Below are 16,410 nucleotides of genomic sequence, written 5' to 3'. Positions count from 1 at the left end.
GTTCTTTGAAGAAAATCTCCCAAAGCTTTTTGCACATTTCAAGAAAAACAACTTGACCCCTGATATTTATTTAATTGACTGGTGAGTTTCTCAGTCTTTCATATTTTGTGTTGTTTCCTCCAACTGGCCTCATTTCCTCTGCTTAAAAACTCAAATACAATTATTGCGACTAAAGTTATGTACTCACTTTAAACTAAAGTGTTAGGACCCTTACAGTACCCCTTTGAAATATTTGCCATTGTGTCATGTCAAAGCTTCAGTAGTAACTATGTTTAGATTTCCACCTACACATATACAGTTTACTTTGTTCCCCATCATGTTTAAAACGTGTTACATGTCGTTCTCTCAAAATTTGACACTTTACCCACATTGAACCCTTCATAGTTTCGGTGTCAGGTGTGATTCTGAGAAAAATGCATCGGGTGGTTAGTGTGGGCTGGGGTCTCTCAGTCGTCCACCCACTTACTGGGGAAATTTCTACATTTCTATTTCTCACTTTCATCACCCACACCACACCCAGCTTTTACAAATGGAGTAACTGGGGCATAACATGTATCTAAGACTGCAACGTCACAATTCCATCCAATTTTACACATTTTCAAGCTTATCATTGTATTTCATCACATTTTGATGTCAAGCTTAACTCCTGTAGTAGATCCAGCAGTGCTAAGAGCATTTTAACAGCTAAAGAGCCAGACCAAAACAGAGATAACATGACATAACAAGAGTGAAAATTGGACATACGTCATGGCAGATCGGTTGAGAAGAGAATGAAGAAAAATGCACATTTTAATCTCAAAACTGTAAAACACAAACCTTGACAGACACCTTTGCCAGAGCTCTGTGCCACTCGTTACTAATTTTCTCATTATCCTGATGACAACCGGGCACCATAAGCCATTCTTGTTATGAACATCACAGGCTATGTTTTTGGAGAACTTTTGTCCACAGTCTTTCGACAAGATGGTAAGAACCAGAGGAAATAAAGAGCCCAGTGATGATTCACAAGTTGGCGACCAGGCCGAGTTCAAAACCGCGGATGGGCCTGATCCTGCCCTTGCTTAAGCTCTGAGCATAATGACTTCCAACATTATTAAAGTTAGCAATGAAAAACTCAGCCCTCTGGCCGAAACTATCCACAAGCTTGCTATGGAGCTCCAGACCGCTAGCAAGCGGCTAGATGAAGCAGAGGCTAGGCTACTAGCAGTTGAAAACTCTGCCAGAGCACAAGAGCCGAGGATTGTGGAGCTGGAAAAGCAGGTCAGCACCCCTATGGAGAGATCGGATATGGTTGAGAACTACAGCAGGCACCTAAACATTTGGGTTGTTTGCATGGCAGAGGATTTAGAGACTGGGCAGTCGATGGAGTTTATCGAGGCATGGCTACAATGTGTCCTAAGGTTCAACACAAAGGCCGGCCACATGAAGCTGGAGAGAGCCCACCAAACTCTCACACAGAAACTGGACCCAAATAGGAGCTCCAGATCGCTGCTGCTATGATTCCACATGCTCAGAGACAGAGGGTTATGGAAGAGGTGCTCTGGGCCAGCCAGGAAGGTGGCTTAATCTACAATGGATCCAGGGTCTCTTTTCACTGTGATGAAGAAATGCAAGGCATATGATGTGGTGAAACAGTAGTTGCGAGAGCAAGGGATGCGTATGCTGTGCTGTTCCCGGACACTCTACAGGTGACACACAGAGGCTCCAAAAAGAGGTTTTCCACCCCGGAGGAGGTACGTGCTTTCATTGACTCTCTGCCTGGATGATAACTTTGGGGAGCATGGAGCTCCATTTGTCTGAGTTTGGCTTGGGCTGCAACAGCCGCAGTCACGCTGGTAGGTCATGCTCCGTTTTCTAGACATAGTAGCCTACTCTTGAACGTGCCAGATCTCCGGCCCAGAGATCTAACATACAGTTTTAACAGAGGCGCAACTTTCACTCAATCACATTAATGATAGGTGTACAGTGACAACTTTTTACCCCCTTGCGTCTAGCTGGAGGGCAGAGGGACCGCGGTTATGTTTATGTCAGACAAAAATGAACCATGCAGTTCCAGAAACAATGGCACTTTTTCAGCTTAACTATGGTTGCACTACTTTATGATTAAACACAACGTGTGCTTTTGTTTATATTTCAGTTCGAACTAGAATTTCCTAGAGGAAAGATTTATAATTTAAGATTACGTTTTTGAATTTAAAAATTATCAACAGGTACTCTAATGAATTATTTGTTTATTACTACTTGTTATTGAATCTATTGAAACATTTAAATCAATATTGGATCAAATCGATATTGAATCAAATTGCGACCAAATCAAATCGAATCGTGGGGTTCTTAACAATACCCAGCCCTAACAGAAGAGGTGGGTAGCGATGGAAAGCCATTTAGGAGCTGGTGCTACTGTAATATTGGCTCACAATGGGTTTTTTTTATCTCATGCCTAAATAGTGTCCATTTATTTCCACAAAATTCACCAGAATCTATCATTTAAGGGGCTATTTTTCAAAAATTAGTGGTATTCTTTTAGACCCTCTGCTGTCTATGCTTAATCATTCATTTGAAAATGGGATCCTACCCCAATCCCTTAGAGAGGCCAACATTTCTCTCATCCTTAAGAAAGGAAAGGAAAATGCCCAGATAGCTGTGCCTTTTACAGGCCAACAGCCCTACTTAACTCTGACCAAAAACTGCTCTCCAAAATATTGGCCTTAGGCCTAGAGAAGGTGCTGCCCCATATTGTCAAGGAGGACCAAACTGGTTTTGTCAAGGGCCGGAACTCCTCTGATAATCTGAGGAGGCTCCTTATCATCAGCCAACTAACCCAGAGACCTGGCCCTCATGCCGGCTCTCGATGCTGAGAAGGCATTTGACCAGATCGAGTGGTCGTACTTGTTCTACGCTCTGGAGTAATTTGAATACATCACATGCATGCTTAACTCCAAAACAGATGCTTTCTATATGGTCTGGGACCCCTTACTTGTAGCATATTGGGTAAAAGGGTCGCTTTTGATCTAAAATACTTGGGTCTCTCCCTCCGCTTTAGATTGTTAATACAATAAACCAGACTTATTATTCCGCTGATGTCTGCCTTAATCAGAATCAGAATCAGAATTACTTTGTTTGTCCCGCAAACATGAACAGTAATATTACATTAAAAAATGTAGAAAAATAAACAATATAATAAAAAAGTAAGAAATACAAATAGACTTGTATACATTGTATGTACATAATATTGTACAATATGAACATGTGTAATTGTAAAAAGTGTGGAAGTGTATTGTTGTTAATAAATGATAAATATGGGTAGGAAAATTGTCCATTTAGTGCATAAAAAAGAGAAGTGGGTTATGTGTAAGTTTTTATGGCATATTGCATAGCACTGGGCACTGAGCTTCAGTTCTTTTATGGCACCGACCGAAATGCTTCGGTAGTACCAATTATCAAACTAGAAAACCGCGAGCAGTTATGCAGGCCCTCGCTCCCCCGCGCCACTGTGGGGGGGGCATGGAGGCAGTGGTGCGAGCAGGGGGCAGTAACGGATGTTTTAGAAGTGGAATGAAGTTGATGGAGTCAACTATGTGGTATCAGTACATGTAAAGGGAGGATCTGTGGCAAAATGAGAATTCAAAACAAAATGGCCGACTTCCTGTTCGGAGTAGACCGTTGGTGCCAGAGACTTTTTTGGGCGTCTGGTCGACGTACACATGTGTACCAGCTTTCATCTTCTAACTCCATAAAAACCCCCATGGGGAGGCATTTTTGAAGTTTTCAAGGGGGTGCCATGGAGGCATTTATCCCCGCCCATGGGCGTGGCCCCATCCAATGTTAGAGGTCGCCACCCTTGACCTGTGTATCAATTTTCACGATGATACGAGTTTATTAAAGCTGTCAAAAAGCCAAACGTATTTTCTTGGCGAATGATCGACAGACGTGGCGCTGCCACACGGACGCCGTTACTCGTAGCCTCACAGCGTTCATAATGTGGCTTCACCAACTTGTTCTGGATGTTTTAGAAGTGGAATGAAGTTGATAGAGTCAACTATGTGGTATCAGTACATGTAAACGTAAGGGGATGCGCTACAGAGGCATTTGGCCCCACCCATGGGCGTCGCCCGCATCAGATTTTAGAGGTCGCCAGCCTTGACCTGTGTATCAAGTTTCATGATGATACGAGTTTATTAAAGCCGTCAAAAAGCCAAACGTATTTTCTTGGAAAATGATCCAAAAACGCCGCACCGCCACGCGGACACCATTACTCAAAGCCTCACAGCGTTCATAATGTAGCTTCACCAACTTGTTCTTTATGTTTTAGAAGTGGAATGAAGTTGATGGAGTGAACTATGCGGCATCAGTAAATTTAAGAGTAAGAACTGGTCACTTCCTGTTACCACCGGGGGGCGCCATGAGTAAGGTGGGACGTTAATACATCGGAACGTTCATGGCTGAGCTCCCGTCATGCTTAGCAAATTTGAAGCTTCTTGGTTCGAGTATGTGGGCGTGAGAGCCGTTAGAATTTACATGGCGAGCGCCGAAACATTCGCCAAAATTTACGCCCTTTGATCTACAGACGTGCAGAGCACAACTTTAGATCAGCTAGGTCTGGACATGATCTGTACCAGATTTGAAGTTGATTGGGCGAAATCCCTAGGACGAGTTCGTTTTGAGTAAAAAAAATAAAATTCAAAATGGCCGACTTCCTGTTGGAATTTCAGCTTCCTGGCAAGAGAAATTTTTGTGCGTCTGGGTATGCTTAACATCTTTACCAATTTTTGTTCAGGTACGACAATGTCATCGACATTCCCTATGAGAATTTTTCAACTTTGTAGGGGGCGCTATTTAGCCATTTCGCGTGGACCGTGTGCAACGACCCAAAAATATCGAATTTCGGGAGTGGCCGGTTGTCCCTGCAAAGTTACACAACTTTTCCAGTTTGGGAAAGGGGCGAAATTGGGCAAAACAGTCGGTCAAGAATAATAAATAATAATAAACAATACAATTTCAATAGGGCCTTCGCTGACTGCTTGCAGTCGCTGCTCGGGCCCTAAATATGCCTTGCCTTTGGGTGCCAAGTTTGGGTCCCCAGATAATCACATGATCAAGATCTCATACTTTCATCACCAAAAAAAGCGTGGCTTCATTTATAGCAAGATTGATGCCAATTGTGCGTGATGCACTATATGCAAAAAAGTCATCGTTGCTAAGGCCGGCAACGCGACTAATTTAATGAAGCACCTGACTGTGCACATAATCAATTGAAGAGCAGAAAGTTGCTCCGTATTTGACTGCAAGAAGAGCAGACAGCAACCATCCTCTCAGCATTTAAGTCCGCCTATGGACGTTGCAGAGCCTGGGCAGCCTGATTCAAAATCTCCACCTGGACTCTGGTGTGTAACGCTAACTTAAGATATTAGTGTGTAGCTCTATTTTATGGCAATGTAGCCAGCTAAATCAAAAGCTTACTAGAGATTGACAGTAACAGTTAAAGCTTAGCTTGTAAATATGTGCTCATCCATTGGGTCGGCTGGTTAAACAGCTCACCTAACGTTCACTGTTAGTTTATCTTCTCCTGACAGTAGACATCATCAGCCAGGAGTGGGCTTCTCTGTGTCCTGAGAGAGCAGACATGTTGATTTATCTGAAGGAAAAACTGCTAAGTGAAAAGTTCCTCAGTATGTAGCAATGAGCATTAGACATTGACTTGTCTTGACTTGTTTGGAAGTGTTCTTTTGCACTGGAAATTATTTGTTGTTTATTTTTTCTGTAAGAAAACTGCTTGGAGTGGAAAAATACCAAAGCTGAAAAGTAAAACTCAAGATTTGTACTTTTTCTTTTTGTTAGAATTGATATTATAAAATTGGTATCAAAAAAGTATTGTTCAGCAACCGGGATTCAAGTGAAGGCATTGGTATTGGTACCGGTATCGAAATTTTTTGATTGATACCCAGTCCTAATTGTGCATGTGAGATCTACTAGGAGCAGTGCCGGTTGTACAGTCTGACAGCAGCAGGAAGGCAGGACTTGCAATACCTCTCCTTCACACACTTATCAGTATCAGTATGAGTGTATCAGTCTATCGCTGAAGGAGCTGCCCAGTGCTGTGATAGTGACCTGCAGGGAATCCACCAGTGATGATAACAGCTTATCCATCATCCTGCTCTCTCCCACCACCTGCAGCTGGCCTCCCTGACAAGTTTATCAAGTCTCGCCCTACCGGCAGCCGATATGCTGCTGCTCCAGCAGATTACGCCATAGACCATGACTGATGCCACCACAAAGTCATAGAAAGTTGTCAGGAGTGCCCCCTGCACTCCAAAGGATCTGAGCTTCCTCAGCAGATGGAGTCTGCTCTGACCATTCATATTGTTCAAGTGAACTCCCAGATACTTTTAAGATGTCACCATCTTAATGGCCGTTCCATGGATGTTCACTTGTGTGCAGGGTTGTCTGTGCCTGTGGAAATCCACTGTCAGTTCTTTGGTCTTCCAGCGTTGAGCTGGAGGTGGTTCCGCTGGCACCAGTCTACAAACTCTAATTATGTTGTAGTAAAATCCTCCAGAAGGCATCAACACCACAAACACAGATTAGAAGTCAAGATCAGTGACTGCAGTTAGCTGAGGTGAAGCCCAGTCATGGCCAGCTATCAGATAAAGCATGGGAAAGAGTAATGTTGTTTCAATTGCAATTTTGCGCAATATAATTTTAGTTTTGGTGTCATCCTCAAGTGGCCATTTGAAGTTTTTGTTTTTAGGTGTTGGTTTAATTTTGAAAAACCCTGAGAATACCACCTATTAGGGATGTATACCAAGGACCGGTACTTTTTGGGTCTAATTGGTCGGTACCAGGGTACCGTTAAGATTCTGGACAAACAGGACTGTTATCGGTACTTTTACGTTTTTTGAAGATTTTTTTATTGGTTTGTGATGTGGATGGTTTTTGAACGTCTACCCAACTGTAATGACCACAAACTTAACAACAAACTCCATGACTTGACGTCGCAGAAACGGGTGCTGCTACCACGGTGCTGCAGTCTTTAACGTTAGCCAGGCTGCTAACTTGACTTGCTTTGTTATAGCAATCAAACACACTGCACTCCTTTAGCTTCATACTATGCGTGTGAGTGTTTGGTGATGTTGCTTACCCTGAATTTCCACTGAATATTGTCCACTGCATTACGGTTCCGATCCGGTTTTGCTCCATCGTCCGCCATCAGGTAACCCCCACCAGTTGCATTTTGAGTCAGCCATGGCACAGTACAGTAGACCGCTGGTGTCGCAAGGCCGAGGAGTTTCCGCGATAATCACATAATCACTCATGACCACAGGTATAGGAATGTTATAAAAACAACAACAGAAGTGTTCCCGACCGAAGGCTTAGCAGAAGAGCTTGTGTTTGTCTCTTTTATGAGATTTGTGTGCTGGTGTCAACACAGAGTGTTTTAATTTGAAAAATAACCTGATCTTATGTTGTTATTTCTCTGCTTGACTTCCTGCCTGCTCGGTGCTAAATTCAGATGAATTTCTGCGTCATGCTCTGGCATCAGCCAGATACAGAAGTAATGGTTATCTGTTCCAGAGTATTTGTAATTGCATAGCTTCTGTTCTGTTGAAGATTTATTTATTACCTTGTGGTAATAAAAAGAAGATTGAATCTTTTAACATGTCTTTATTTTTTTACACAAAATTACATGTTGTAGTATCGATAAGAGTATTGGTAAGTATCGGTATTGGTATCGATAAAATACTAACGATATACATCCCTACCACTTTGCAAGCGTACCTCAAAGATCCAGATATGTATGTACTTGTTCCTTGTTTTCACATGTGCGTCATTTTGAACTGTGTTACTGTATTATCTAATGTGCACTGTCCTCTCTCTGTTTCCCTTCCTCCAGGATCTTCACCCTATACAGTAAGTCATTGCCATTGGATCTGGCATGTCGGGTGTGGGATGTGTTCTGCCGAGATGGCGAGGAGTTCCTGTTCCGCACTGCGCTGGGCCTGCTGCGTCTCTATCAGGATGTTTTGACCTGCATGGACTTCATCCACATGGCTCAGTTCCTGACGCGACTGCCCGACCTCATCCCTGCCGAGCAGCTCTTCCAGCACATAGCTGCCATTCACATGACAAGCCGCAACAGGAAATGGGCACAGGTAGGATGTTGCAGCTTTGCACTTTAAGGGTGTTTTATTGGCACTGTTTCTCATGTATTTTTTTAACAGCAGCTCGATCTGTCTGCTCAGGTCCTACAGGCATTACAGAAAGATCCGGAGCGAGGCAGCCCAGTGCTGAAGCGCTGACCTGAGATCACACAGACTCTACCACTAAAATTTGATCCATAGAAGACGGAATGGACCTAAGACCTGTGTTCAACATCTATGGGACCTATCTGGTTGTAGCCACTGTGATAAACCTGTTGAGCTGTGTCGCTGCTCTAACTGGAACCACGACCCTGAAGGGAAGGGTGTGAAAAGGATACAAGGCCTTATTTATCTCGCACCACCTCTCCATTGCTCCGAGGCCCAGCAGTGGACTGGAAAGTTTAGCTGGCAGAGGCCGAAAAGAATGTATCTCACACTCGCACACACACCTACTGGGCTGACTCAGGTCTCCACAGACCGGAGGAAAGCAGAGATACCAGTAATGACCCAAATCCTTCATTTTTTTATTTTCTGCTGTCTTTCTAGCTATAGTTCCACTTCAGTTCACATTTGGCTGTTTTTATGACAAAAGGTTTATGTATGACATTCCAATCTGTAATTACATATTAGTCTGGGAAAGTAATCATGATGTCCTAAAATGACATCTTCAGAGACTGACAGCATTGAAATATGTTAAGTGAAACCTCAGCTCACGTCTGTGTCCCCAGTGTGTTTTCTCTCAAAACCTCAACCATTCCTTCATATTTGAGAAGTTATTATTTGGACCTTGTGTGCTTTTCAGTTTGCGTGTTTCCTGTACCATTCCATGAAGTGTGAAGAAATAAAATTGATGAAAATGCTCATAACCTTCATGCTGTAGGTTAAACACCTGAAGACAAATCTGTTGTCTCTGAGTGATAGCACCTCGTTGTTACGTTTAATTAAATGTTTGAACCCTGTAAAAAGAGGGGATAAGCTGCCTGTAAATGCATTTTACAGTATATTTACATCAATGAAACTTGAGTAAATAATGAGGTAATGTGTGCTGTAAGCCACACATAACATGCATTGTCTAACATGGACACCCCACCCTTGCTTAAGGTACATTTCAGCTTTTAAGTGTTTTGATTCCTTCCTTTCAAATTTGTATTTATTAAATATTTCTCAAACAGACATAAACAAGACTTATCTCAGTCAAATGAAGGGTGGCTGATGAGCCTCTTCTCACCCAGTTAAGTGAAGAGTAATGGAAAAATAATCATTTTACTCATCATTTAAACAAGCATCTTAGTTGTGTGGAATTGCTAATTTCTTTGTCAGATAGTACATTGAAATGTTTGACTTTTAGATGGTAGGTTGGACGAAATGGAAAGCAATTTGAGGACATCATCAAGTGAAGAGTATTGTGTAGGCACTCTCTAAAAGCCCTGACAATAAGCTACAGGGCAGCCTATTGAGTGTGTGTGGCATGTCTGTGATTTAACACCATCTGTCCAACTTGTTGTTTAGCTTAGCAAAATTGGGATTTCACTATTTGACTATAGTTTCTCACTACCTTTGTATGCCTTTATAAAGGAATAGTTCACCCCAAAATGAAAATCCAGCCATTCATTCACTCATCCCAATGCTGATTGATTGAAGTCGAATGAATGTTCGCAGTCTGCAGCACATTTGTGGAGCTTCATAGAAAAACAGCATTACAGCATTGTTCTAAACTTCTAAAGTAGATGGGGATTTTAACACTCTGTATGGAGCCAGTTTATGTTTTTGTTTGGTTCCCATCTACTTCAGTTGCTCAGGAGAATGCTCCAAAACTTATTTGCTAAGAATCTCCAGGAATTTTTTTGGACTACGGACCCTCACCTGACTTTCCGTCAGGATGGGGATGAGTAGATGAACTGAGGAATTTCCACTTTTGATAATTGAACTTTTCCTTTAACATAACCAGACCCTGAACCAGAATCAGACAACACTTCTCATGGCTAAGCAAAACTTGCAAGAAGTCCATAGCATGCAAATACTTGTAGTTGTTTTGATGACAGATGCTGGTTTCCTGTCATCAGCATGTCAGTGGTGAGATAGTGGCAGGTGTGACTGTGTCATCTCTCAGGCCTTGTGGCTGCTGTTCTTTGAGGTCGTCAGTTTGTCAGCGCTGCATTCACAACATGGTTAATGTGCAACTCCATCCTGACCAGTGTTCGGTGAGGCCAGTATTTATAACAAGCGTCATTACCAGCATTGTTTTGATGAGTTCACACAGTGCTAAGTTAAGGTGAAGTACCATCTGTACTGTTTATATCCACACAGAAAAGCAAGTTTGTAATTTTTGCCATTTTGCACAGACCTGTTCATCAGATGAAATCTCAAATCTAGATGCACGCCCACCACCCCAAGCCTGACTCCCCCAGTGTTGTGACACACGGCAGGACTGCAATAAAGCTTTTTTGCACGTTAATGAAAGCCTTTGATTTGTGCCTAAGATCATCACTTTGTCATCACTTGCAGGTTTTAATCAGTTGTCTTTGTCATCCTTTATTTTTTTGTGCTTAAGTTGTGAGCAGTTGACAATACAAGCTGAAGTGTGTGGTTTTTCATGTGTATATGTGTTTAAGTGGTATTTCCAGAATTATCTTTTAGTTACTGGGTTAGCTGTTATATATCAAAGCCTGGCCTGGCCTGTGTTTGAATTGACCTTCCCAGCTCTGCCAACACTACCTGCTTCCTCTATCACACTGGCAAATAATGAATGATCCTCAAAACAAAATTCAATCAAACTAAATTTGAATGGAATGTGTCATAAGCTGTTTAATTCACTGGATATTTGTAATTTCTTTGGTTCTGTTTGTTTTGCAATTTTCTATTTTGTTTTTCCTTAAGAGACCTGTGTACTGTAGATGAGTGATAGACATGAAGACAGCAGAGGGTTACCATGCAGCTGTATCTCACTTGAAATGTATATAAACAATGGTTTTATTAAAATAAAGAGCTATACATATTCATCTTGGAGCAGTACTGTTTCTTTGGTCATGTTTAATGGAAAATGAAAAAACAACCTCATCAACGCCAGCTCACAAATAGGCATTGAAAAAGAGAGTTTTGTCATTTCCACAGACTGCTATATTTGGTAATGGCAACTGATGGTTTCATTCACTGAATCATTCTAGAATTGAATTTGTGTGTGTCTGACTATCTCTCTTTCTGTATCTCTCTACTCTCTCTTTGTCTGTCTCTCCCCAGTCTGAGGCTTTAAATTGAAGTTATTATTGAAAGTGACACCAAAACTTCTGCAGCCAGAGGTGACACTGGTGAGTATTTGACAGAGCATTCTGGACAGCATTTATGCAAGAAGAAATGTGTCATCTGAGTAAAATGGAAACTAATAATTGTCTTGGATTATGTATCCAATTGGTAATATAAAGGGGGGTCGATTAGCTACCACTGACGACACTAAGGTCATATCTTCTGTGCAATTTTTGGGTCTGTTAATGTTTTAATATATAAACTCCCTAAAATGTTACAGTAAAGCTACCAATTGCAAAACAATTTAGCCGTATGGCATATTTTGAATATAGGTGTATATCATCTCACCAGCAGTGCTGAACAGCTCTGCATTTACAAGCAGTTACACAACATACTGTGTTAACGAGTTGTGCACATACAGTCTTGTCATTCAATGATTGTGTGAGGGCCGAGGGGCTGCACCTGACTTACACACTCAAAACAAGCAATGAGGCTAAGGGTTACAGTACAGCACAGGGACAGAAGCAGAGGGGGCACCTGCATTCCAGTTCTGAGTACACATATTATTGATCTAATTTAAAATGTAATGTGTCCAAACCAAAGACAGATTGTTAAAAGTTTCTGCTGTGACATTACAAATATATTCACGGTAGAAAATAAAAACAGCAGCAGCTTGGAGTGATCAACCAGTCTACTTGCTGCAATCACACTGTCTGTTATCGCTTACTCCAAAAGTGGCCTGTGCCAGACTTTGTGCAAACGGTCAAGGAGTGGGGCACAGATAGCTGTCTGTTCAGCAATTATTACCAAAATGTTACAGTGACCTCATAGCTATTCTGTTGATCAAAAATAGATCTATACCTGTACTTTTTATTGTCCTGCAAATAAGAAATACATTTACACTATGTTCTTATTTCAAGAGTATATTATTGGTATTTACTTAATTTAAAGACTTATTAGGTCCAATTTTCATGACATTTTACCTCCAGAGCATGAAGTCAGTTTAAATCAAACTGTAATTTTCTAAATAAAAAGCACCTTTTTCTTCCCTGTGCAACCAGTACATTTAAACTGAATTATGTGTCACTTGGCATCCCCACACCCAGGCTTTAAACAAAAACAATATGGGCAGGAATGGCCAGTAGGCTCCAGCAAACCAGGTAAGCAGTGTTCCTGGCTCCAAAAAGGAAAGACACTATAATTGTGCTCCTCTGCTCAGTTTATTCCACAGTGAAGGTGATTTCAATGGTGACTTTCCTACACCATATGCCTTCAGGAATTTTAACTCTCAACATAGATTTATACCATAGTCTTCAAAACATTCCTGCAATGGGGCTTAACCCCCCCCAAGGCAGGGCAAGGACCCATGACCTCAGTATTTCTAATACCCTGGCTAAGGCCCTGCCCAGAGGTCACCACAAGACAAAGATTGTGAAACTTTTATTCACCTGAGCAAGATGAGGCATTTGGCTGGTTATAGTTTAAAGAAATAATGATTGCAGTCATGGTTCATGCTGTGAGCTACATCTTGGCTCACCACAAAGGCATTTCCTCTGCAATCAACCACTCAACCTTAAAAAAAAAAAAAGAAAAAGAAAAAGAAAGAACAAGCGGAAAGTTTCACCTTAGCAACTTTAGTACCCTGAGACCACAACCCCCGCCCCCCCCACCCCCCAATCTTCCTACACAAACATTGTTGATCAAGATAAACGTGACATGGCATACCACCATAGGTTTAGATGCTGCTGACTACAGAAGAAGAGCAGTTGTGATATTAATCACTATTGTCTCACCATAAGATTACAGCATCATGATGAGAACTGATCACATCCTTCTGCTCTGCATCTTGGGAGCTGCACTGCTTTCCTCTGTCAACTGCAAGAGTAAGTTAACCTTGGTGTATATATATTATTTATGTATATGCATATATGTGTGTGTATGTATGTATGTATGTGTGTGTACACACACACACAAACACACACACACACACACACACACACACACACACACACATATATATACACATTACATTATGATGTTTTCTTCAGGTGAAATCGGTCCCGAAGACTGCTGTTTCAAATTCTACCCGAGAAGAGTGAACAAAAAACTAATTCGTTCATATTACCTGACTGATGATCGCTGCCCCAAGACTGGAGTCATGTAAGTGCTACAAATTTGAGTTTATTTTAACATGAGGTTCAAATAAGTATAACACGTACTACTCAGTGTGACTATTACTATTTAATCTATTAGATTTCATGCCTTTTTTAAAAATAGTGCACCCTAAATTTGTATTTTTTAAAAGATGACTATTATCATTATTATCATTAACATTATTATTATATTATTATCATCATTATTATCATTATTTTGAATTACATTAATGCTGTAAAACCTACTGTTGGCGTCTGTTTCCTTAATTCTATTTTTTATTTGTTATTCTTTACAAAAAGATTGACGATTAAAATTACATTAACATCTTCACCTCTTTCTTTCAGTCTGATCACACAGAAGTCTCGTCACATCTGTGCAGATCCGACTCTCTCCTGGGTTGAGAGCATCATGAGGAACGTAGACGAAACCTCCTTTTAAACTGACTGCCTGCTCTTTCACTTTTCTGATGCTTTTGGCTCTTTATCACATCACATAACCCACCCTAACCCTATGACATGCATGTTGCAATGTGGTCTTGATCTTGTACTAATGTGCAAATCTGTTATAAGTAAAGACTGAGTCTCCAAATTGAGTTATTTTAACCCTGAATAGGCACCCTGACCAATTTGTCCTTAGCAATGTCTTTTGGATGCTTTGTATTATCCAAAATAAAGCTTGTACAAACAGTGTAAAAGTGTTGCCTTGTGTCTTCTAAATTCCATATAAACTAGGAAAGCCTTAATTCGTCTTGCTTGGTCAATAATGACAAAAATATTTTGATTAACCAAACTATACAAAAATGTTTTAATCATTTGGGAGGTACAGTCTCCTGACCGACATTACTGAAACTTCAGTATATCAAGTCAACAGAAGTATGTGTGTGTGTGTGCGTGTGTGTGTACATTTTTTTTCACTAGTACGTCTTTACAGGCAGACTGAGTTACAAATTATTCTAACTTGAAATTTTCAACTTGAAGGTTGATCAATTGATAGCTAATGTTTATCGTAATTGTGCAATGGAGTACAATGCTCCAGGGGTGTCACTAGGAGTGCAAAACATCTAGGGCTTTAGCCCCGCAGACAGTGTGTTTCCTCAGTTACGTTAAAAAGTAATCTGATTACTGATTTTTCCTTATAATAGCTATAGTAACTTAGTTACTTTACTGATTTATTGTTTTTAAAAGTAAAGACTAAGTTAGATTACACGTTACTTTATTGGTTACACTCAGCAGCTGCCGACAACATCCCCAGCTGCCGGTTTTGCCAGTACTCACTTTATTGGAAGTGCATTTTTAACAGTAACATTAACAGTAACAGCATTTCCTCTACAACATACCACCCAACCAACTTCCTCAACTCTCCCCCACTTACTTGTTTTGCACTGAAGTACAGCTTTTCTTGTTTGGCTGGTGGGGGACCTCCTGCAGAAGTCGAGGCCCTGGCTTGTAGCTCTCTGTTTAACACCACCTGGTGGGGCTTGCTTTGTAAACTTAACTGTGCTATGCTGCGACAATGTTGCTTCAAATCTGACGTTATGTTTTTTAAGCTTGGCAATACTTTGTCGCCAGTACAGAGTGTACAACGAACTTTAACATTCTCATCTTTAGCTGACACGAACACAAAATAATGACTGTATTTCCAGCTAGAAAACCTGCATCTCTCTCCTCCCTCCATTGTTGTTTGTGTTTGTGTCACTACGTGGTGTTACAAGTGAGTTGCCTTCATGCTGGGGTCCTGGGATTTCTCCCCTGGGAAATTTTGAAGATGGGGCTGTTAATGATGCAATTTCAACGTAGTTTGAGCAGGAAAGCAAGGCCAATCGTTGGGGTCCTCATCATCATATTTTAATCACAAGTAAACCTAATTTTCCCTCACTATAGGCTTACTGAGTAATGTTTATGTTAAAGATATTATAGCTTGTAATAAGACCTGTGCTGTGTGTATAGGCTATTAGAATAGGTAGAACATTCCCTATTATAATTTCTTGGCTTCATTGTTTATCTGCATTAGGCCTACAGTAGGCTTTGTAGTGTGTTAACAGAAAAAAAAAAAAGTCATTTAACGGAGACTACACACCCAGACTACACCCATGACCACAATTAAATTTTTCATGAACCTGAGCTGATTGAAGTATTATCAGGGGTTGGGGGAGATGATGTCTCACTCTCCACGTCTTCTTGCTCTTGTTTCCCTTTTGAATTCAGCAACATCTTACACATCTCACACCAACTCCTCTTTCCCCTTCTGGATAGATGGACCCTCAATCCAACAAAGTGACCTATTAGAAGAAGTAGGTAGGTGCGGGCGGGACTATAAAAACGCCCGCACAGGCAGAGAAAGTTAGGTGGTTACTTGTAGATTTCCAGGACTGAATGCTTGAGAGGATTTCTGGTTGAGCAGAGGGCAAAGCCTTAGGCAGAACTTTGCCAGTTATTGGGACACTGGGTGCAGCTGCACTGGTCTGGACGCAGGCTTGAGATCTGTTTTGAAAAAGATTGCTTTATCATACCACCCAGCCTTGCCTCTGCAGAATTCTTTTATCGTCAAACTGCACACCGACACCTTTGAGGAAGACAGCCCAGAAACAACAACTGCCCCTAAGCTGACCCTAAAAGCTCCTCAAAGGGCCTGGATAACATCCAACTCTGCCAGTGTAGTCTTGGCTGCAGATCCATACAACATGCTACCATAGTCTCACCTTGACCTGATCAATGATACATACATACACCTATCAGGCATAACATTATGACCAGTGAAAGGTGAAGTGAATAACACTGATTATCTCTTCATCACGGCCCCTGTTCCTGGGTTGGATATATTAGGCAGCAAGCTAACATGCTAACTTGGTCAGAGCATTCCCAAAACTGCAGCTCTTGTG

The 16,410-nt window shown here is 41.3% G+C and overlaps 2 protein-coding genes across 5 annotated transcripts in view; both read left to right on the top strand.

The window, feature by feature from the left end:
- The window catches only part of tbc1d14 (TBC1 domain family, member 14), a 72,600-nt gene extending 61,463 nt beyond the window's left edge, over positions 1-11,137 (top strand). For all 4 annotated transcript variants that reach the window (XM_037112182.1, XM_037112184.1, XM_037112183.1 and 1 more), the window contains 3 exons: positions 1-81; positions 7,892-8,150; positions 8,241-11,137. The exon at positions 1-81 is cut by the window's left edge and continues 29 nt beyond it. In XM_037112182.1, the coding sequence (XP_036968077.1) occupies positions 1-81; positions 7,892-8,150; positions 8,241-8,297 (397 nt within the window). In that variant the 3' untranslated portion in view covers positions 8,298-11,137. The remainder of the gene's footprint in view (positions 82-7,891; positions 8,151-8,240) is intronic.
- Positions 11,138-13,099: 1,962 nt separating this feature from the next.
- Positions 13,100-14,226, top strand: LOC119027411 (C-C motif chemokine 3-like). The gene is made up of 3 exons (XM_037112585.1): positions 13,100-13,261; positions 13,427-13,538; positions 13,877-14,226. The coding sequence occupies exons 1-3, from the start codon at positions 13,189-13,191 to the stop codon at positions 13,968-13,970; spliced, it is 279 nt and encodes a 92-aa protein (XP_036968480.1). The 5' UTR covers positions 13,100-13,188; the 3' UTR covers positions 13,971-14,226.
- The last annotated feature ends 2,184 nt before the right edge of the window (positions 14,227-16,410 follow it).

The sequence above is a fragment of the Acanthopagrus latus genome, chromosome 10 (genome assembly GCF_904848185.1).
Source record: "Acanthopagrus latus isolate v.2019 chromosome 10, fAcaLat1.1, whole genome shotgun sequence".
Taxonomy (NCBI): domain Eukaryota; kingdom Metazoa; phylum Chordata; class Actinopteri; order Spariformes; family Sparidae; genus Acanthopagrus; species Acanthopagrus latus.
This window is presented reverse-complemented; position numbering and strand designations above follow the sequence as displayed.

Bases quoted from the DNA above. Each gene is read 5' to 3' on its own strand.
- LOC119027411 (XM_037112585.1), top strand. From the start codon at position 13,189: ATGATGAGAACTGATCACATCCTTCTGCTCTGCATCTTGGGAGCTGCA. The intron at 13,262-13,426 runs GTAAGTTAACCT...TGTTTTCTTCAG, and splicing joins TTCCTCTGTCAACTGCAAGA to GTGAAATCGGTCCCGAAGAC. The intron at 13,539-13,876 runs GTAAGTGCTACA...TCTTTCTTTCAG, and splicing joins TGCCCCAAGACTGGAGTCAT to TCTGATCACACAGAAGTCTC.